General features: G+C 33.5%; 1 protein-coding gene across 1 annotated transcript; it reads right to left on the reverse strand.

The window, feature by feature from the left end:
* Positions 1 to 18,417: 18,417 nt before the first annotated feature.
* LOC136981737 (alpha-tocopherol transfer protein-like) lies at positions 18,418 to 21,586 on the reverse strand. The gene is made up of 3 exons (XM_067278089.1): positions 21,424 to 21,586; positions 19,458 to 19,571; positions 18,418 to 18,843 (listed from the first exon to the last, which is right to left on the reverse strand). Exons 1-3 carry the CDS (start codon positions 21,580 to 21,582, stop codon positions 18,490 to 18,492), a joined length of 627 nt encoding a protein of 208 aa, XP_067134190.1. The 5' UTR covers positions 21,583 to 21,586; the 3' UTR covers positions 18,418 to 18,489.
* Positions 21,587 to 23,486: the final 1,900 nt, after the last annotated feature.

Raw genomic sequence — 23,486 nt, forward strand, 5'->3', positions numbered from 1 at the left:
CATGAAGTAATCCCAGCATGCATCAATGCATACGCCGGTATTTAAATTTATACAATTTGCATGTTGTTTTATACAATAATGTTCTATAATACGTCGTTTTTCGCGAATTTTTACTTTATACAGTATTTTAATATTATTTCGGTCAATAATACAGTTTTTTATGCTGCAGTGCTGTTGCCACGGGAATTCTATTCTGTTTAATCTAATTGCCGCCTCATGCTCTTTCAGCCTCACTTCCAGTTTTCTTCCTGTTTCTCCAACATAGTATTTCCGTTCTGTGCATGTACACATCAATTCATATACAACTTCAGCCATCTCCAAAATGTTTTTTGGTTGTATCTCCTTTGCTTTATTAATTAGACAAATATCTTTGTTTAGCTTATTTCGTTGTTCGCCTATTAAGTTCGCCGTCGCGACAGCGTGTATATGGTGGATTTTGTGCTCCGTGTTCCGACAGCGATATCTTTGGATATTTTCAGTTCAGCGTTAAATGTGATACATCATTCGGCAGCGTATAACGAGTAGTTTCAGTAAGTGTCTCACTTATTTTTATCCGTCGCGTAGTTTTTTAGCTACGTGACTTCGAACTTTTTGACTTTGTGCGGGCCCCATCGGGCTCCTCGGGTGCCATCGTTTTAATTCAACGACGGTATTCGACAGTAATTACCATTATCTACGGCTGGTGTAACCTTCGTTTTGCTGTCTATAAGAGCTAAAAAGTTATCAACGATCAAAGTTTCGTTTAAGAACAATTAACTTTCCGCGCCACGTGGTTGTCAGCCGATCGACGTGGCGTTACTGGTCGGCGCGCCGTAGCCACTCAGCGTGAGATCAGCCGAAAGTTCTCCAACGTGTATAGCTCTTTATTTCGTTCCTTGGTCAGCGGGTATAGACTCTTTGATTTGTTATCATAATTATAATATAATTATTTTGTCGGTGAGATTCTCATCATCTGCGGAAACACGACTCGTTTCCGTATCTCGCAGTGACCTTTTCACTCTGAACAAAGGGCTTTGTTCTCTACCACGTGGTGGAGGTAGCCACTCGGCGTGCTGTGTACTGTTGCTATCCCGTTGGGGACTTTTTATTTTGACTTATTGCATCGGTTAAGTGGCTTGGCTATCCACATTGTTCAGTACTCCTTGTATCTTCAATATGGAAGGTGTTACCATTCCTCGGGACGATGTCAATTCTCTCGAGGAAACTATTCTCGCAGAGGCCAATGAGCACTTTGTCAGAATTCTAGACCTAGTGCCAGGGTCTTATAAATCGAATATATCCACTAAGGGGCGCAAGGAAGTTCGGGAAAGGCTTACTCGCCTTTTCTCTTGCCTTGGTCAATTCCAAGGCATCCTGCGTGAGGTCAGATCCAACCACCCCAAGTGTTCGCCGCCAACAGCCCAGGCTGTTCCAGCTACCACGTATGCAGACATCACCCGGCTGAATATGAAACCTACCTCAACAACCAGGACAATAAACAAATCTCTCCGAAACAAACTAGAAAATGAAGGCTCTGGCGGAAGCTTTGCTCTTGTCCTGTACCCAAAAACTGACGAGGAGGGCGGCAATTCCACTACTAACATGCAACTCATTGAAAGTGAAATTAGAAAAAAAAATAAAACCACATGAGCTCAAAGTGAAAGTTAAAGCAGTGAGAAAAGTAAAGGGGGATGGCATTTGTTTCAGAACAAATAGCCACAAGGAGGCCGAAGTCTTAGCGGAAGCCATTGAAAAGCTTCCAGAAATTCAAAGTAAAATCAAAAGCAGGATATCTGAGGGAAGGAGACCCAGAGTAATCCTTAACAACGTACCCACCACTGTTGACGAGGCTGAAATCCTCCCCATAATCTACGAACAAAATGACTTTCTACACACTACCACCAAAGAGGAGTTTCTTGACAATACAAGGGTAAGCACAATCCTGCACAGAAACAGTACTAAAGAAAACTGCAGGCACATCGTCTTGTCTACAACACCAAGGCTACGTGACTCCCTGATACGTACTAAACATATAGCTATCCAATGGGCCAATATTTTTGTTAATGATTATATCCCACTGGTGCGATGCTTCCAGTGTTGCGGGTATAATCATATTTCGGCCAACTGCCCAAACAAGCAGAGGTGCAGCCACTGTACCAAGGGACACAGGTTTGGGGAATGTAAGAGGCTTGACCACACCCCTTGTTGCACCAACTGCAAGGAGGCCAATAAAGATATTCCAGTTCAAGACAGATATACCACAGACCACAATGCCTTTAACCCTCGCTGTCCAATTACAATAAGAATGAAGACCCAGACTATAAAACAGACCAACTATGGATTGTAACCAGCCACTACATACTACGAGGTCACCTAATTCTTCTTGTTTGTCCACTACCGCTCATAACCTAATTACAACCTATGCTTCTAACCGTAACAGCCATACCAAAAGGAATATATCTATCCTACAGATTAACTTACAGCGGGCCAAGGCCCCTTCCTCCCTATTAAATAAAACAGCCGAAAATTGGAATTCTGATCTCATTGTGGTCCAAGAACCTTACCTCTTCAAAGGCGAGCTCACCAGTTACTCTGGCATGACATCCTTCCCACCCAGGGGATCTAAGAGCAATTTTAAAACGGCAATTTTGGTTAGGAATAAACACCTTTCCGTTCAGTTTTTGCCGCACCTCTCCACTACTTATGTCACCACCTGTTCTATCATAATTAATCATGGAAGTATATTTATCTCCTCAATCTATTGCTCTCCGTACCAGGACATCGAGCCTATGTTAGATGACCTGGATCAGATCAGTAAGACAGTCGCTGATAGACCTTGGCTGATTTGTGGGGACACAAATGCCAAATCGTTCTTATGGCACAGCCCGGTCGAAGACAGCAGGGGTTTTCGTATGCAAGAGTTTGTAGCAACTCTGTACTTGACCTCATGTAACACCAGCCCCCTCGCCACATTCTATTCCACAAGAGGTGAAAGCTGGATTGATGTTACCCTGGCAAATATTCATATGGCACCAAATGTTTCCTACTGCTCAACGATGACCGAGCCGAGTGCCAGTGACCATAGGTACATCAAGATCGAGCTACAGTTTGATATTGTAGATACTGTCAACACCACCATGTACCATCACACCAACTGGACTTCCTTCCAACAACTTATTCAAGACAACTGGAACTTTAATATGCCTATTATTCAAATGGACGAAAGGGACATCGACAACTGCATCCAGAACCTCACTAACCTTATTCTTAACTGTTACCACTTGGCCAGCAAGAAGAGGACCAAAACAAAGACCAATGCCCCATGGTGGGATGGGGAACTAACGAGGCACCGTAAGCATGTCCGTACTCTTCGAAAACGCTATCAAAACCAGACGGACGAGCAACTCAGGCTCACCCAGAAGGCCGAATACACATCCAACTTTAATAATTACAAAACCCTAATTAATAAAAAGAGACATCAAGCCTGGAGGCAATACTGCAGTCGGTTTAACGAACCTTGGGGTGACCCATACTATATTGCCTTCAAAAGGAGAGACAAGGTAAATATTCCTATGGCTGTTAAGACTAACGAGGGATCCTATACCAATTCCCTGGAGAATACTCTAAAGGAATTGTTTGAGTATCACTTTCCTCTCGACGACCCTGAGGACGACACCGTGGACCAAACAGAGACCCGTAACAGCACGATTGAACCAACCAACCAGGAAGATGATCGCCCCTTTACTTACAGAGAAGTCAATCATGCAATTAACCTTATCAACAACAAAAAGGCACCTGGTATGGATCACATCACTGGAAAAATGGTCAAAGAGGTGTTCCTCGCCATTCCATCAACTTTCGTCACACTATACAACCGATGCCTGACTTTGGGTTATTTCCCTCGTTATTGGAAATGTGCATCAGTAAAATTTATCAGGAAACGCCAGAATGAAATCCCTCAGTTTGCGAAAGACTATAGGCCTATCAGCCTGCTCCCAATTATGGGCAAGGTATTAGATAGGCTAGTTATTACCAGGATCCTATCCTACCTAAGAAGAAAGAATGCCCTTAGCCATCATCAACATGGCTTTACTCCTGGGAAGTCCACCACTATGGCTCTCACCAAGATCACAGAGTACATCACCCAGGCCAAAGCTGAAAGGAAGCACACGCTGTTAGTCTCGATCGACTTCCGTGGAGCCTTCGACAACCTCTGGTGGCCCACAATCCTGCAACAGCTCCAGGTTCACCACTGTCCTCGAAACTTATTCCATCTGATCAAAAGCTTTATCAACGACAGGAAGGCTGGCTTTTTTGCAAACAACATTAGTCACTGCCATCATGTCACCAAGGGCTGTCCACAGGGGTCAATCTCCGGTCCGGGCCTATGGACTATCGTCCACAGCGATCTGCTATCTAATATTAATAATGATAATGACAACAACCATCTTATCCAAGGCTATGCTGATGACACAGTTATTCTTGTCTCTGACAAGAACTCTGGCAATTTACCTATCCTCAGTAATAATCTCCTAACAAAGGTCTTCAGCTGGAGCGACAAAAACAAGCTCCCCATCAATTATTCGAAGTGCTGCTATATAATTTTTTCTAAAAACACTCCGCTACAGAGAAGCCCACGCATTGAGATCAATGGTGTCAAAATCTCCCGTGTCAAGGAATTTATATACCTAGGTGTTAAACTCGAGCAACAACTACAATGGTCCAGCCACATTGACATGGTGGTCTCGAAAGCAACTAAGGCATCAAACGCCCTTTTTTCCATCGCTAAGAATACCTGGGGCATTGGATACAAAGCAGCCAAATACATTTATCTAGGAGCAATTGAACCTATTTTGCTCTATGCGGCTCCGATCTGGGCGGAGGCTGCACAGAAGGTTCACATTCAAAGGAAGCTTTCTAAGGCCCAGCGCATTGCAGCTCTTAGGATCTGCAGGGCTTACCGGACGGCCCCGACCTCTGCCCTTCTGGTCATTGCTGGTCTGCTTCCTGTCCACATAAAAGCCAAAATGGCAGCCAGGATCTGGAACATTAACAAATTAGGCACCAGCAACTACCTCTGCAACACCAATAAGATTAATACTATGCTTTCTGATCTCCCTGAGCAAGTAAAGGAAGATATCAAATCCTACGGTATTGAGGTGAAGGATGCTAACTCTAATATGACGGTAGGCTACTCTACCATCAGTAGTTACACCCTTCCTCATGATGATACCTGTGACATCTCCATCTACACCGATGGGTCCAAGAACAACGAGAATGTGGGGGCAGCGTTTGTTCTTATTAACCATCAAAACGGCGACACTCATAAGTCTGCCTTCAAATTAGGTCCTCATTGTTCCGTCCCCCAAGCGGAAATACTTGCTATTACTAAGGCAATTGACTACGTTTTCACTGATTGGTTCCCCCGTAACAAAACCATCATCGTCTATACCGATAGCATCACTGCCATCCACTACATTACTGGCCTCCGGCGCAGAGGCGATAACGTTCCTCGAATCCACCGTCATCTTGCCTCTAATACGCACAACCACAATGTACATTTTAAATGGGTACGTGGCCACTCGGGTGTAGCAGGCAACGAAGCCGCCGACAGCCTCGCTAAATCCGCCGCAGCCTCCTCCCTCCCGTCTAGCTACGACAAGATCCCACCTTCTAAAATTAAGTACTGGAACTTCCAGCTTGCAATCCACCAATGGCAACAGGAATGGGATAGCAGCATCACCGGCAGGACGACTTACAACTTCATCCCTAACATCACCCAGCGCCTTCAGTGGAGACACTTCTCTCCTTCTTTCGCTATGACCCAGTTGCTAACTGGTCACGGCAACTTCAAGGCATACTTAAAAAGATTTCATATACTAGAAGACAACATCTGTCAGTGTGATGGCACTTCCATCCAGGACAGCAGTCACTTCCTCTTTGACTGTACGCTGTTCAACCAGAACCGTGACACTCTTATAGGCAGTGTACTCTATGCTGGCTTCAACTGGCCCTGTCCTTTTAACGTCTTCCTTGAAAACAAGGACATTTATTATAAGCTAGCAGACTTTCTCTCAGCGACGGCAGCACTGAATCCAGCGAGCAGTCTACACACTGCAAACAACAGTGTAAGTCCTGATTGAGTGGACTTCTCTTCTACAGTGTTTCTTCATGTACCCAGGAACTGTTTCCTTGTGATTCTCACTTCCATTGTGACTTTCTGTATCCTAGTGTTATGCTACTGTTCGCTACGCTACATGCTACTGTCTTATCTGTTTTACTGCTTTGCTTGTTCACCCCACCGCTTGTCAGGCAGTTGTCCTGATGCGTGCGCTGTGGGATCCCACCTCTTCTCCCTCTTCCTGCCCCCACTTTCATCCCCTATCCTTCGCATTTCTCCTTCTTCCTTCATTTCTTTTCCCCTCCTGGTCGTACCTATGAGTGATACCAGGAGTTCCCCCCACTTTTCATAAATAAATAAATACATCAATATTAAGTTCGCCTTTGTTTAGCTTATTTCGTTGTTTTTTAAATAAAAAATTTCTTAGAATTGATTAATTTTTTAATGTCGTATTAACCGATCCCATTGCTTTTATTATTTATTTATTAAGATGACTTTTATTTGTTCCTGACCATACTGATATACTAGGAAAAGAAAAAGCCGACTTTCAGGCTAAGTTAGCTGCAAAGGACACTGATTTGACTACATTCAGATCCTTCTCTCACGTAGCAGCCTTAAAAATTATATTCATGCAACGCTATGCAAAAGTGGAATCAACAATAATTGAGCAGTAAAACTAGTAGAATAACAAGGCTTTATTTTCCTAGTGTTTAATGCAGGTTCTCATCAGCACTCAGAGGTTTAACGTTTCCTACTGCTCAACTACTTAGCGAGCATGAGAATTTTAGAAGCTACCAGGCGATGTATAACCGGGCAAAAACTGCCTGTTGCTTTTGCTCTACAGAAAACCTAGACCATATGATTTTTAATTGTGCAATTTACGATCAACGTAGACTTATTCTGAAATTAAAAATTTTTACTGTTGGTTTCAGGTGGCCATCTCCACTCGATCAGCTTGTTCAGAAGCCACTGTTTGATGCTTTTTACAATTATGTTCAAAAAACATGGAAGAAAAGACTATTTAAAATTTATAATATCTAGTTTTACATTTTAGTTTTTACTAAAAGCCGAATATTAACTTTATGTTTTCTTTGTATCATGTAATTTGGTTTATGTATTCTTAGTGTTATACACCCATAAAAGTGGTGTACTTATTCAAATAAAAAAAAGAGAAACCACCACACAGATTTTTAACCATGATAAAAAATGTGTAGAGCATAAGTCTATTAGCATTATTATTTATCAGGTCACACGAGATGGCTTTAGTACAACGAGCGTTTTTAATAAAAATTTCTAAATTGAAGCCATATTCACAGAGATAAACGAGATAAAAAAAAATAATAATAAAAATATTACGTAAGACAAGATCTATTACCTCCTACCCTTGTGTAAGAAACCATAAGAAATCCCTGACCCTATCCACCCCAAAATACCTTGCGTAATTTGTGGACGGCCCCAAATAGCCGGAAAAAATTTCTCACATAAAATTAATAATTAGGTATATTGTTGCTTACACTTACCTGTTTTTTTATTTTCAATGTCCCTTTAGCCCTTTCAAATATCTATAAACACAATATTTTCTACATAAAAATTTCTAGTATGGATTTTTCATTTACCGAATTACCGGTAAATTTTTGAAATTTACCGGTAAGTTTACCGAATGATTTTTTGTCAATTTATCTGTTAACCGGTAAATCGGTAAACTGGTATACAATCCCTATCTCTGACCCCTTCAAATGTAAAACCTTGGGGGAATATTCATTATATTCACGATTTCATTCTTTTTCCTTGTTATTTATAACAGCGGAGAAAGTAAAAGCTCAAACTATAAACATTATACAAATTTACTCACCTTTTTGTTTACGAAAGGTTCTTGCGTAAAATACAAAATTAAAAATATTCAATCAGTTATAATGTCTAATAGAAAAGTGATTGTAATTTAACGTTATCGTGTGACGTATCTTTCGTTTAATGGGCTTCTGTTGATCGCTTAATTGATGGACAAGAAAATCCGAGTTGCATTTGTACCAATTTACTACATTTGATATCTAACAAGTGACTATAATTATTACAGAAAATGCTTTTTGCCCTACGTGTAATTAATTTAATTAAAATATCTATAACCGTCAGACTGATAATAGTAAGGGCTTATCACACAAATGATAAATGGCACAAACGCTCAAGAATCAAAGTAGAAACCTTTAATATTATTCTTTCATCTTGTATAACTTTTAAGTATAATTCTTAAGTATACTAAACTTTTTGTTAACCAACCGATGAGGGACTATTTAGAAAATAGTCCGAAATGCATTTTGGATTTTTCGGTTTCTATACTTTTGTAATCAGCTTATTGTTTTATTAAATCGGTTTACCTTGATTCTTGAGCGTTTGTGCCCAGTATCATTGGTGTAACAACCCCTTACTATTATCTGCCTCACGGTTATAGATATTTTAATTAATTTGAGTGAATATAAATTTATTGATATTTTAAAAATGTAGTCACGTACACTTTGCAAATTAATTTTCTTACATACGAATAACATCTTATTTTGATCTTGTGTACTATGAAATTATGCAATGTTAAGCATTATATACATTAAATTTTTATAATTAAAGAAGAAAAATTTCTCAATATAAGTGATATTTTACTCGTATGTTCAACAAGTTTTGTACCTACGATTTACCTGTAACAGAAAGGTGCGAAATGTTTCGTAGAATTAGAAAATTTAAATTTTAAGACATTTTTATTGTTTTGTTTTATAGTTATACGTCTAAGGGGACTCGAAGGACATTCATATCATCAAAATTTTTTATGTATATTATTTAGACGTACGTGACAGATATACAAAAAAGCAGTGTAATTCCCATATAAAAATTGTTTGGCCTACTTTTATAAAAAATATTCTTACTTAAATTAATTAATTTCAAACGTTTTGTATTTATTTACTTTGCCGTTTTTTGTGTGATAAGTCAAAAAGTGATCTAATATTTTATAAAAAAAACGATAAATAAATTAAATTTTGTTTAGTTACGCCATATAAAAACCACGACATAAGTAGAAAAACCGGTCTTTGTTGATGACAGAAACAAGAAAATATATTATATAACGATATAAATTGGTGGGGTGAATTTCAAAAAATCCTTTCTTAGTGTACAGTTCATTCTCTTGACGTACCCTATTAAAATGTAATCAAAAACGCGTCTAAAATAGTATAATATAAGCCGAGTTCTTCACAGTAAGCCTTAATCCCGTCCATCTCCCCCAGTAGGGGGAATTTCGACATGTATATTATATCAAAACACGTGCGTATTCGAATGCAACGTTGTGTCAAAATTTTAATGGAATCGGTAGGAAGAAACAAACGTTATAGTTTATTTATATAGATAGATAGAAAACGATCTGCTTTAGTCCATTCTTACAGAAAAGCATAATGCCTCACAGAAAAGCAAACTTAAGTCGTCAGAAGTTAGCGCCATCTGTTGGACATAAAAGTCTTAATCCATATATAAATATATGTTTGAAAAAGGGGAAATGGTGATTTTCACATATGCCACAAACCTTCGCGGGAGTGTATTAAACAACTTCCCGAAGTTTTCGGATAAATGGTGTGGTAATGCATGATGGACAAACACAAACACAGACACACAGACAGTCAAACAACAGTTTTTATATATGTAGATTAAACTCTTATTACAAATTAAAACAAAATTCAAATTTTTATAAATTTCCTTTATTTTCACGAAGTTTTATGTATTTTTTCAAAATTTCAAAGTTCAGCTTAATTTGATACTTAATTTAAGAAATAGGTTATGTAAATTTTGCAAAAAAATATATATTTTTTTTTTGTTTAAATTTTGATTGTAAAGTTTATTTGGATGTCGATGGCTTATCCAAATTTAAGAATTTCGTTTTCTTTTTCGACATCTCCAATCTGCTTCTGTTAACCAGTCCAACTGCTGTCAATATTTTTGGATCATCTGTTTCTTCAATTTCCTGTAAAAAGTAATTATTTAATGTTTTGACGAAAACACTAAGTAAAATAATGAATTTCTCTTTTAGTTTCCGATTCATATAAACATTTGACAGTTAACATTTCATACTTATATACGCCTCAATAATACTTTTATATTCATGAATTATTTTACTGAAATTCACATTTAAATTGTATATATAATTGTGTTTAACTTACATTTCACATTAGCTTAATTAAACAACCACACGTATCGATTGTAAATGTTGCTATTGTTGAATGCAGTAATAACATTAAATTTATAGGTTTATTTATGAAGTTTATACTATATTTTTTATACCTTAAATAGTTAATAAGTTACTAATTTTATTGTCTGTTTTTAAACCCGAAATTCGTAAATATTACGATTGCCAAATCATGAGGTATTGCCATGTTTTCAAGTTATCGACGTATATCTGCAGTGTAAATCAGTATCACGGGAGTTCATTTATAAGAGAGAAAATGAATAAATCACTCAATATTTCTGCACCAAAACATATTCATGTACTCTAACTTATTTTTTATTATATACAGTACTATAATTCGAAAGTTATTTGTAGACTAGAATATTTCACACTGTACACAACACGAACAGAGCACGTTATTCTCATATTTCTAAAATTCCGACAATATGAAAATATTTTCTTTATGCTCATTTTTCAAATAAAATCATGTAATGATTAATCCGTTAAGTAGTGATTACATGGTTTATAGTTAATCGATTACTATTAGCTGAATCAGTTAGAATTGTAATATTATTTAAATTACCATTGAAGTGAGTGGAGCGTCATCAGTATGACTGTGCTTATGGTGTAACCACTTTTTCTTATAGTTTGTACTGAAGGAACATTGATCACATTGATATAATGTGTCAGACGAATGAGAAATTTTCTCGCTATCATTGTTTTTAACGTTTTTCTCATGTGTTACTTCTATTGACAAGTTTTCAACAGGAAAGTTCGTATTAGGATGCGATATATCTTGTCCAGAAGTTGTAATACGCTGTGACGTGTCTTCTCTTCGAATTTGCTACACGAGTGAGAAATACGATTAATTTCATTTCGATTATTTGTTTTTCTTATTTTTTAAATTTCAGTGAAAATGTGAATAAGAATTTTAACCTGATAATCAAACACATTAGATCATTATATGCATCATTTTATAATAGTGATTACAAAAAATAACAAAAATTTTTCTTTAATTAAAGAAATTTCAGTGCAAAAAAGTGAGTTACAATCACCGGATGGAAGTACTGTAATTTAACAAATATCAATTAAGTCGTTTTATGAATGTAAAATCACGTAGTCAGGTTCATAATTATATGTGATTCTGTCCAAAGTCCACATTAAACTAAAAATGTTAAATCATATAGTAATATTAACATAAAATTATTTTATAAACATTGTTTCGAAATAAGCATAGCTGCAATTGAAAAATCCCAGTAGATGATGGCTTACGGTGTGGTCCTTATATGTAATATCGCACTAATGCAATAATTTACTAATGACACAAACTGTTCTGTTATTTGTAACGTTATTGGGATTTTATCCAAAACCAATTAATAACCGCTCTATTCATAACAAGAAGTAACATATTCGTTTAAGTCATTTATTGCATGATTGTTCTTTATTATCTGTTATACTCTTCAAACAGCGTATAACAGATAGAGAGTTAATATCTTATAACAAATATTCGAGATATAATCACTTTTTAAAGCATATGTTGTTCTTACCTCAGATGTAAATTTTTCTTGCGTTGAATGTTTCAGTACTTCGTGTCTTGTTAAACTTGACTTATATTGAAATTTTTTCGAGCACTCTTTACACTGGAATGGTCGTTCTCCGGTGTGTTTTCTCATGTGATCTTCAAATTTGTCTGATGGATATCGTTTGTGGCACAACTCGCATTCATATTTTTTCAAATCCCTATACCTCGGTGGAAGCTAATGCATTAAATAGTTTTAAAAATTTAATAATTATATATTACATGTAATCATTTAGGTTGACAGTTAAAAATATTATTATTATTCGAATACATGGTTCTGAAACTTTATGTACTTTCCAAACCATGTATTCGAATAATAATAATATTTTTAACAATTCATAATTTACTGAAAACAAATTAAACTTTCTCGCGTAAACTAAAATATTTGTTTATAGTTTTAATTACAACAGTTTTCATCAGTGAAAGAAACGCTCACGTAAAAAATAAACGTTATACAATTACATTATTAACTTGTATAAAAATTCATTAAAGCAATAAAACATGTGTAAACAATGAAAACAATATAATCGTGTAATAAACATATATAAGTAGCAGATTAGCCCGGCGTTGTCAGAGAGAAAGTAACGGTAGAGAAAATTAAGATTATTAGATTATAGCCGATCTTACACGCTTTCACCGGGTGCAAGAACTATGATAATCTTACTTGAATAAAAACATTAATTCTAAGTTCTAAAATCAAAGAAAACTTGTATGGAACATTATTTTTCGAATTCAAATATTCGTTCAAATTCGTTTACTTTGGATTTATTGCTTTTGGGTTACGGAACAGTGGAAATGATTAAAATATTTATTAATTTGCAAAATGTACACTATATGTGCCACTGTTTACTTTTTATTCTTTATTATTTACACTTTATATTAATAACAGTAACACTGTCTTTTTTTTTCCTAGGAGAGTTGAATTTTCAAAAATCCCTTCTTAATGTGCATTCTCATGGCATATCCTACTAAAACGCAGTTAGAAATAAAAAATATCGCATTTAATTAGTACAGTAGAAGCAGTTTCTTCGGATAATCCTTAATTTTCTCCCTCTCCCCGCGGAGGGGGAGGAAATTTCGAAAAATCCCTTCTTAGTGTTCTTAGTCTCGTAACGTATCCTAACTGTTTACCAAATTTCAACTTTTAACTCCTAATCGTTTGGACTCTGCACTTATTGCTATTATCATTATTTTCAACCCATCTCAATTATATTACAAGATGTATAATATACAGTATCTCATCAATTTAAAAAAATCGTGTAATTTATAATCAATATAATTTGATGTACAAAAATTGGCAGTATAATTAGTTCTGAAACAATAAAAACTTATAGATGTGCTATTCTGGCATTCTCAAATAAGGACATTTTATGTCGCGTTTAATTCATTTTTAGAAAAGTCCTATGAAGTCAGACGTGCTTCTAGGCCTCTACTATGTATATATGAATTTCATTCTTCAATTAAGCAGTGTATTCGTTTACCAGTCTACCACACGCTGCACAAACAACAATCAAAATGCTTGTGTATAAACGAACAAAAACGAAAACAAAAAACAATAGGAAAAATCCCACTACAAGTACTACAACATTTTATCAAGTTGTTTCTTTGTGATTTATTAGATTAAAAGTTAGTATGAATGTATCGAAATACATACTTGATTAGTAGAAGACAGCTCCGTGTGATGTTTTTGATAAAGATGACTACCCAAACTGTCTTTCCATCGAGTAGAATAATCGCAATAATTGCACTTATAAAACTGTTCCGGTGAATGTATTCTTTTGTGTCTGTTCAATAATGTTATTGTTATAGTAGAATATTCACATTCATCACATTTGAACGGCTTTTCGGGCAAATGACTCCGCTTGTGATCTCTCAATCTAGTAATGTAAGTGAATTGTTTTAAACACACGTCACATGTTAATTTGTTGCATGCAGGATTGTTCTTCAAATGGTCATTGAAGTCTTGCTGGTTAGAATACTGATTTTTACAAATCTTGCATTCAATGACCGCTGTTTTGCTACATGAAGCAGATGCCTTTTGAAAACAAGGTCGATATTACTACTATTTATATGTTATATTAAAACGAGATCGATATAAACTTTTCGATTTTTATAATAATTAGATTTTCTTTATTTAATTATTTTAGAAAGTTGATATGATTTTAACACTTACCATGTTTGTTTCAATCCTGCTTTCAATAAATTAACAATTGTGGTTACAATATTATTCAAAATTAATTATTAAAATTCTATTGTTTGTGATGAATTGTCGGATGTTTCGACAGAAAATGCACGAATGTGAATGTTTTAGAGAAATGCAATCGAAATAATTGAGCGGGACCTTACTGAATCTTGTTTTATGTGGCTTTTAAAATTTTGTTTGATGTTAAATTTTATCGATCGCTTTTGATTAAACTTTGTGATTTTCTATTAATTGTCGAGTACAATTTTTCAGCGCAATTAATGTTCCATCGAAAAAGTTAATAAAAATTGACAGTCCATAACTTAATTTTTTGAAATGTAGTGGGGTTTAAGGGATAATGTTCATGCTCTTTGTCCTGAAAACTTATGAGACAATGCGTTTTGGCTGGCTCAAATAGGCCGCCAAAATTGCACAGCACTTGTTAAAAATAAAATGTTATACGATAGTTTCTGTAAATTTATAAAAGCAACGAAAAAACTGTCTGCATGAAAACAGCCAGAATATTCATGAGAAGAAATTGGAAAAACTACTACATGTGAAAAAATTGATTAAATTTGTCAAAAAAACAACTGATCATCTTGTACATATTGTATATAATTGTATATGTGTTACAACTGTTGACATTGTAAGTGTCAATGTAGGCAAAGTAGCCTAAATTGTTATTTTTTATTTTCTAAAGTTTGTTTTGTTAATGTATGCCGAGGCGTCTTGACTCTGCAGACCTTTTTTCTTCATCTTTTAATAGTCCATCTAATCTATCATTATAATTTCTTCTTTTCTTTCATTTCATTCAGGGTTAAGTCAGTCAACAGAATGGACAGCTCTCTTAATCATTACTTTAATGTAATGTCTCGGTTGAGCGCTCCATAACGGTCTTAGGGAAAAACTGATGCGCTTCGTGCGCCGTAAAAAAATGTAAGTGTTGAAATCTACAAATAAAATTTTTGAAAATAATATAAAAATCAAAATCTAAAGATTATTATCAAAATCGAATAGTTCATATCGATTTTGTTTTTATAAAATGAAACATATAAATGTTAGTAATATCGACGTGTTTTTTAAAAGGCTTCAAGTGACAACAAAGAAGTCATTGAATGCATGATTTGTAATAATCAGTTTTTTAACCAGCAAGAATTCCATTACCATCTGAGGAACAATCCTGCTTGCAACAAATTAACATGTCACGTGTGTCTAAAACAATACATGCACATTAATAGATTTAAATGTGTCCGCATGTGAACGTTTGAAGATAAGCCGTTTAAATGCGACGAATGTGAATTTTCTACAATAACAAAGTCAAAGTTGAACAGACACAAAATAAGGCATTCACCGGAACAGATTTCTAAGTGCAATTATTGCGATTATTCTTCTCCATTAAAACAAAGTTTGGAGAGCCATCTTTTTCTAAAACATTATACAGAGTCTTCTTTTAGTGACGAAATATGTATTTCAATTTCGTAATATGTTGTAAAACTTGTAGTGTCATTTGTTTCTTTTGTTTCTTTTTCTTTCATTTACAATCACTCTGATCGTAGTTTGTGTAGTGTGTGGTAGACTTTTAAACTAATAAACTGCTGAATCAAACAAAGAGATTCATATGCACATAGTAGCTGTATAGAAGCACGTCTGACTTCATAGAACTTTTCTAAAAATGAACTATATAATTATTAAATTTGTAAAACAATTTTATGGATCAGCTTGCACCGCGATACAAAGAATTCATAGGATATCAGTACGAGTTGTGCAAGAAACGGTGTCAATCAAAATATTTCTTAGAAGAACACACCAAACAACACACTGATGAATGTTCAATACAGTGTGATAAATGCGCGAGAAAATTTGCATATCAGTCAAGTTTAAAAAGTCACAAGCTTCGGAAACATTCAACACAAGAAGAATTTACATCTCAGGTAAAAACAACGTATTCATTAAAAAGTAAATATATATCGAATAGTTTGTGTTATAAGATATTCACTTTTTATCTGTTATACTCATGTCAAAAAAAGTAGAATCAGTTAAAAGAATATGTTTACTTCTTGGTCTTGAATTGGAATTATAAATTAATTCTAGATAAAATTCTATTAACATCATAAATACGAAAGCAGTTCGTCGCTGGTAAATTTATAGTCTAATGCGGTGTTATACATAATGGTCAGACCTTAGTCCATCCAATTTTCTCTGATTAGCAGCTAATCAGTATTCAAAATCCAAATCTACTGGGAATTTTCTAATTGCAGACATGCTTATTTCGAAACAATGCTTATAAAATACTTTTATATTAATATTCTTCTATGATTTAATATTTTTTGTATACAATGTGAACTTCTTTGGACAGATTCGCATATAATTATCAACCTGACTATGTGATTTAACATTTATAAAGCGATTTAATTAACCTATGTTAAATTTCTTTTATCGGGTAATTGTAACTCACTTTGTTGAACTGAGATTTCTTTAATTAAATAAAAATTCATTTTTTTGGTAATAACTATTATAATACAATGCATGTAATGATCTAGTGTGTGTTTGATTATCAGCTTAAAATTTCAATATACATTTTAATCTACTATGGAAATAACATGGTTTTTACCTGTTGTGTTCAGTGTGAAGTATTCTTGTCTACGCCTAACTTTCGAGTATATAATAAAAAATAAGTTAGATTGGAGGAAAATTTTTGATACAGAAATATTTAGCGATGTATCCCTCTCTCGCCCATATAAATGAACGTATAAATGAAAAATACTGGTTTAGATATACCGGTTTACCATTCTCCCTTATAAATGAATGCCCCTTGTAATTAACATCATTAACATAAAAAGTTCAGAACAGATCGATATTTAATCAAGCTAAAGTTAAATCCAAGTTAAACATAATTATACATACAGTTCAATTCAAATGTGATTTTCAGTAAAGTAATTTACGAATAAAAAAATTTTATTGACACGTATATAACAAAGAAGTGTTTACTGTCAGTAGTTTATATTGATCGCAAACTAAGAGAAAAATTAATTATTTTACACAAAGTCCTTTCGTTCAAACATTAAATTGTTATTTTCGACAGGAAATTCAAGAAACAGAAGATCCAAAAATATTGGCAGCAGGTGGACTAAAATAATTAACTAAATATAACTCTTACCAAAAAAGTTATCATTTTAAAATAAATATATTATATTCACTTAATTACTGTGACAATGACGTAGCCGAAATAGATGCGCTATTATGCCTTTACTGCGACTGGTATCACATCGCACTTTCCTGCGTGGAGTGTACTAGTGTTTTGCCCCTGAACATCATACTTTTCCTGTTAGCAACAGACTCGTGCCGGTTATCTAACTCTGTTCGGGGGAAAATATTTGAATTAAAATAACGTGACATGCGATACAAATCGAAAGTTATATAGGTAATCTGATCCTTTTCTGTTACAATTTCCATATCTGATCTCAACTTTCATATATCTAACTCCTTTCTCGGAATTAAGGAAGGATTAACAAATATACAGACTAATGGGTAACTACAGTCGGAATTTATAGGTTTACAATTTTTTCAAAATACAGTCGACAATTTTTCTATAAACGCAATAGTTACGAGAATATACTTCCCACGTAGTTTATACAATCTGTTACCAAAATTTCAACACTTTGTTATCACACAAAAGCATTCAATCATTTTTACAAGATTTTTTAAATCTAAATAAGTTTTACATAAAGTATTTCGGACCTTAAAGTTAGCAACTTGGAACACATGCAAGTCCATCAAAAACAGGTCTAACACGGATCACTTTTCAAATATTAATAGTAGACCACTATTAACTAGTAGTGGCCAGTATCTTTTCTCCCAGGAGAAGATCAACGATTAGTATATTGTTTGATTTATATAACTACAAAGGTTATCTTACGTAAGACTTTATCACACCTAGTCACCAATCTAATACATTTTAAAATTCTTTATTTTGCTACAGTACCCAATTTTAAAGAATTTCTAAAATGTCTTACATTGGACACTCGGTGTGATAAACCCTTACGTAACATATAACCTTTGTAAAGACAAATGAATAATTTTATTTAATTGTTGAAAATTTCTACGATTTATCATTTTTCAGCGAAAATATACATTAATATAAATATAAATTTTAAGAGTATAACATTTTAAAATCGGTTATAGTAAATGTACAGTACAATAAAAAGTACAAATGTTATTAATTAAATTCATTGATACTTTTTAGAAATTCGACTTTTTCTTAACATTTGCATCCAAAAAACAATGACTTGCTATGTATAAATCTTTAAATTAATAACATTTATATGCTTATTTTATACTTAATTTATTATCAACTGTAATCATACGGATTATTTCTTAGATTTAATTGAAATACGTTTACATGAATATACATTAGAAGACTACGTTTATATCATTTAGAAATGTGTAATTTCAAATTCAGAATCTTCTTTCATAGCATCCAAAAATGCTTCTGGATCATGAGAATAACATTTATATCTTTCTTCAGATTTTTCTATCAGTTGCTTCAACTTTTCGTCTTCAATATCTTCACGAACGTAGCGAAACGTGCCTTGGCTGAAATTTTTATTCTTTTGTTCTTCGTACAACTTCACATATTCTTCGTTTTTTCGAAAGAATTCTTCGTTAGCTTTTAACATATTATTGGCTGCAGTCGGATCGAAACTTGGCAAATTTCCACCGTATTCCAACGGCAGACAATCGGGACTTATAAATTCGTGTAGTGTTGACATATCAGAATGAAGATGCACCTGTAATTTACAAAACAGTTAATATAATTGATTTTCGTTGCAATAAGTACAAATTATTTTTAATTTATTTTCCTCTCTAATAAGAAAGTAAATTCATTATAAACTACAATTTTTTACGTATTATGAAAAACAATATTATGTATACAGTATATACAGACATCGGTTCGAAGCTTACTTAATATAGATTAGCCATTTACATTTCATTTATTTCACTACTTCGTTTCATTTAAAATGATTTTAACCGAGATTATCTGTAATTTTACTCCTCACATTCATTTGCTATTATGTTTTTATTTCATGTTACTAGTAGAAAAATAATTGTAGATTAATATTAGTCAGATGAATTGACTTAGTTTTCCAAATAAAAAACGTTTAAGCTCAGAAAACCTTTACAAGTATCTAAGAAGATGATAAACTGTGTTCGATTAAATGTCATGCAGAAGTAAAGGCCAAATTTTTAATGTATTTACACAAAAAAGTCTTATATATCTAGGAATATTATGTCTTTTATTAACAAATTTTAAGACGTCTTTATTTATATAAGAGAAGAAAAAGCATTAACAAAAATAAATATAATATTTAATGTGAACTAATAAATAATTAGAGATACTTACTCTGTCTCTCAGTTTACTTGGTAAAAGTGGAAATAAAATGCTTAGAAAAGCCTTGATGATGACATTCACGTTCACGTAGTGAAGTTCAATATATCGAGCCTGATACGCATCTCTCTAATAAGAAAAAAATAATATAAAAAATAAAAAAGGTAATAACATAATTTATTTTCTTAGATGCATATTTGATGTTTAATCAAAATACTTAATTAGAAAATATTATTTCAATAAACATTTTTTTACAGACTTCAACTAACTCGTGTTACTATAAAGTATTTTCGTTGTAACTTTAAATGTAAAATATAATCGAAAATTATTTGCAGAATTGATTGTGTAGGAGGATTCAAGGTCTACCTTGTGTTCTCACACTTCAATTTGCAATGAGTATTAAGGGTCATAACTAGGGTTGCCACCTATCCAGGTTTGACCCGGAGACTCCGGGATTTGGTGAGTTATCTCCGGGCTCTGGGGTTAATTAATATTTCTCCGGGTTGTGCAAGTTGAAATGAATATGTCCAAAATTATATGCTTATATTTTTTCCCTCGTGTACCGAATTACTAGTGTGGTGGTCGTAATAAATAAATAAATATATATATATATATATTCATAATGAAAGTAATTCTGATCAGTCATGTATCCTAATGTGGTGACTTTGCCAAAGTGATTATATTATAGCCAAAAGTGAATAGTCACAATTGGAACTTACATTGAAATTTATTTTATTTAAGTTTCCATGTTTCGTATTCAGAAAAATGTGTGTAAAATTCTATTAATGTTTCTTTATGTGCTATGATTTCAACCATTTTCTCCATATTCTTTATAATAATCAACCTCGTAATATTAGAACAAATCTGCAAATTTCTGATAATGTTTTAGTTTGGTAAAATTTAAGTACATTTCCTCATTCACTTTCATTTCAAAAATTTCTTCAGATTACAGGAAAATTGTATTTCATGTTTCCTATATAATACCACCAGATAAGCCCGGCGTTGGTCGGGCAAAAACTAACTTTAGCGGAGATTAAGATTATCACGTTACAGCCAATCTTACCCGTTTTCGCAGAATGCAAGAATTAGGTCCCCCTATTTCCAAACTAATTAGAAAATTTTTAGATGGCTCTAAAAATATGTTGGATTTCCCGCAAAAACTCAACATACCGCATTTTCGCCTGTAAATGTTGCACGTCGCTTTCTCTTAACACTTCCATTCATAACACTTCCATTGTTAAGGAATGCACTTCTTTCATCCCCACGTGGTACCATACTAAATGAAGTACCCTACTAAAGCGCAGTTAAAAACAAAAAATTGCATTTAAAATAGTACAGTAGAAACTGAGTTTTTTAGGATAAGCCTTAATTCTTTCCCTCTCCCCCACGGGGGACAGTTTCCAAAAATTCTTTCTTAGTGTATATTCTAGTGGATTCATGCTTATGTGAGAATCTGAATATGGATGTTGATATTTTATAAGATTAATATAATATTTCAATATTAAATTAGAAACTTTTTGAAATAATTATTAAGAGGTACTGTATTATATTTAAATAATATTGTAAACTCTCCTCTCTCAATTTAGAGTTATAGTGTTTAGAGTAGATATTTTGATAGACTATCTTTATTTTATGTATTTTTATTACCTTATTAACATTTTAGTTGTTATTGTTTAATCTGTCTATTTATATTTATTGAATTAACGATCACCCTATCGACGAATCCACAACCTCTCTACTTGATACGTATAAAATAAAATTTAAAAAGGAGGGCTATATCTTATTATCGCAAGGTAAAACGTGAAATATCTTTCTTACCCGGTGTCAGGAAAAACAATTAAATTAATTAAGAATATAAGAAAGAAAGTTTCCTTTAAAAAATTGATGCGCATATGAAGGAAACGATGAAATAGTTCAATTACTGTACATAAATTTGAATATAAATACAGGACGTATATAGTATAAATTACGGTTTACTCACAAACAAAATATTCGCTGATGAACTAATAAAACTTGGTGTAACTTGAAGGAAATGTGATACTGATATTCCCTCCGCATCTACCATAATTACGATTCTTTTCTCTTGAGTTCGATGCAAATTTAGTTGTAGGTCAAAGAACATCATTACAGTACGAAACATATCATATCTAACATTTCCAACAATCCAAACAACATTTCAGATTACGTTGCATCTATATACAATAAGACCATTAAAAGATCACATGCTACACCATGAAATGGTGAAATGAATGACCAGAAGTAGGTCAGTTGCTCTATTTTTCAATATGACAGATATGTCTACTTTGAACTCATTCGGATCGGTCTAAGCATAACTTATTAGATAAGTACTCATGACTATTCTGACTCCCCTAAAATGGATCATTTCAGCTTAAAATGTGGAAAAAATCGAGCTTTTCATAATAGGGAATCAAAAGCTTGATAATTGAACATCTCTTACGTTATACTCTTGTGTTGTACGAGTCACTTAAATACATGAGCCAATCACAGCCAGGCAGACGGGCTGTGATTGGCTCATGTATTTAAGTGATTCGTACAACACGAATTCATATAACACGGAACGTATCTACCGTGTTATAGGGGGTCTACTGTATTAAAGTAAATGAATCAGTAAAAGTACAGAAGAGAACTTTCCGCAATTTTTGGACTTCACAAATTCTACTCGCAATTCGATACGATTCTTGCAAATGTTAATTTGGAATGCAAATAAAGACAAAATTAAACTTTTATTTTAAATAGTAAAACAATTGATTTTTGTGAAACCGTGTTGTATTATTCTTCGAAGTATCAAACACAAATTCGTGTTAATAACAACCACTTGGCTTTTTTCCACCTTTATTTAGTTGATACGGTACACGTTTCGGGCCTTATGCCCCTCATCAGCAACTAAAATAATATAAAATAATGTATACAGCGTTTTTACCGACAAGTTATATAAACATTTAAACGTATATAACATACCAGTTCTTCCCCCAGTATGGCACTTGTACACGGTAAGTTTGGACATTACAAACTCGAGGATAAAAGTTATAAAATTCTTTTACATCTGTTTTGAGTTAAAAAGTACAACTATTTAATATAACAATAAATTTACATTAACTGTGAATAAAACTGGGACAAGTTCTTACTTTGTTGTTCTCTTGCACTTCTTAGTAGATGGTTAATACACAGTACATTTTCAAAGGTCGTTCGAGCACTTTTGGCTCGTTTATGTTGAGACAGAATCCAGAAAATTTCTTTAAAGACAAATTTGTAGACCAAAGTTGGTCTACAAATTTGTCTTTTAAAAAATTTTCTGGATTCTGTCTCAACATAAACGAGCCAAAAGTGCTCGAACGACCTTTGAAAATGTACTGTGTATTAACCATCTACTAAGAAGTGCAAGAGAACAACAAAGTAAGAACTTGTCCCAGTTTTATTCACAGTTAATGTAAATTTATTGTTATATTAAATAGTTGTACTTTTTAACTCAAAACAGATGTAAAAGAATTTTATAACTTTTATCCTCGAGTTTGTAATGTCCAAACTTACCGTGTACAAGTGCCATACTGGGGGAAGAACTGGTATGTTATATACGTTTAAATGTTTATATAACTTGTCGGTAAAAACGCTGTATACATTATTTTATATTATTTTAGTTCTGATGAGGGGCATAAGGCCCGAAACGTGTACCGTATCAACTAAATAAAGGTGGAAAAAAGCCAAGTGGTTGTTATTAACACGAATTTGTGTTTGATACTTCGAGTAAAACAATTATTAAACTTTGTTTTTATCTACTCAAAATCTTTATTTATAAATCTATATAACTATTTACGATGAAATTATATAATCATTTTAAAATGTGGTATAGATTTCATTTAACGTAAGATAAATTAAGTATTCTACTATTATTAACTAACAAATATATTTATAATTTGTTTTTTAATAACAAAATGAAAGCAAGATTTTAACATTAATTCACTTTTCTTGATTGCTTTTGTTCCGTTTCTTAAAATAAAATAATAATAATAAAAAGTTTTAATAATG

This window comes from Centruroides vittatus, unplaced genomic scaffold, assembly GCF_030686945.1.
Source record: "Centruroides vittatus isolate TY-2023 unplaced genomic scaffold, ASM3068694v2 contig_790, whole genome shotgun sequence".
NCBI lineage: Eukaryota > Metazoa > Arthropoda > Arachnida > Scorpiones > Buthidae > Centruroides > Centruroides vittatus.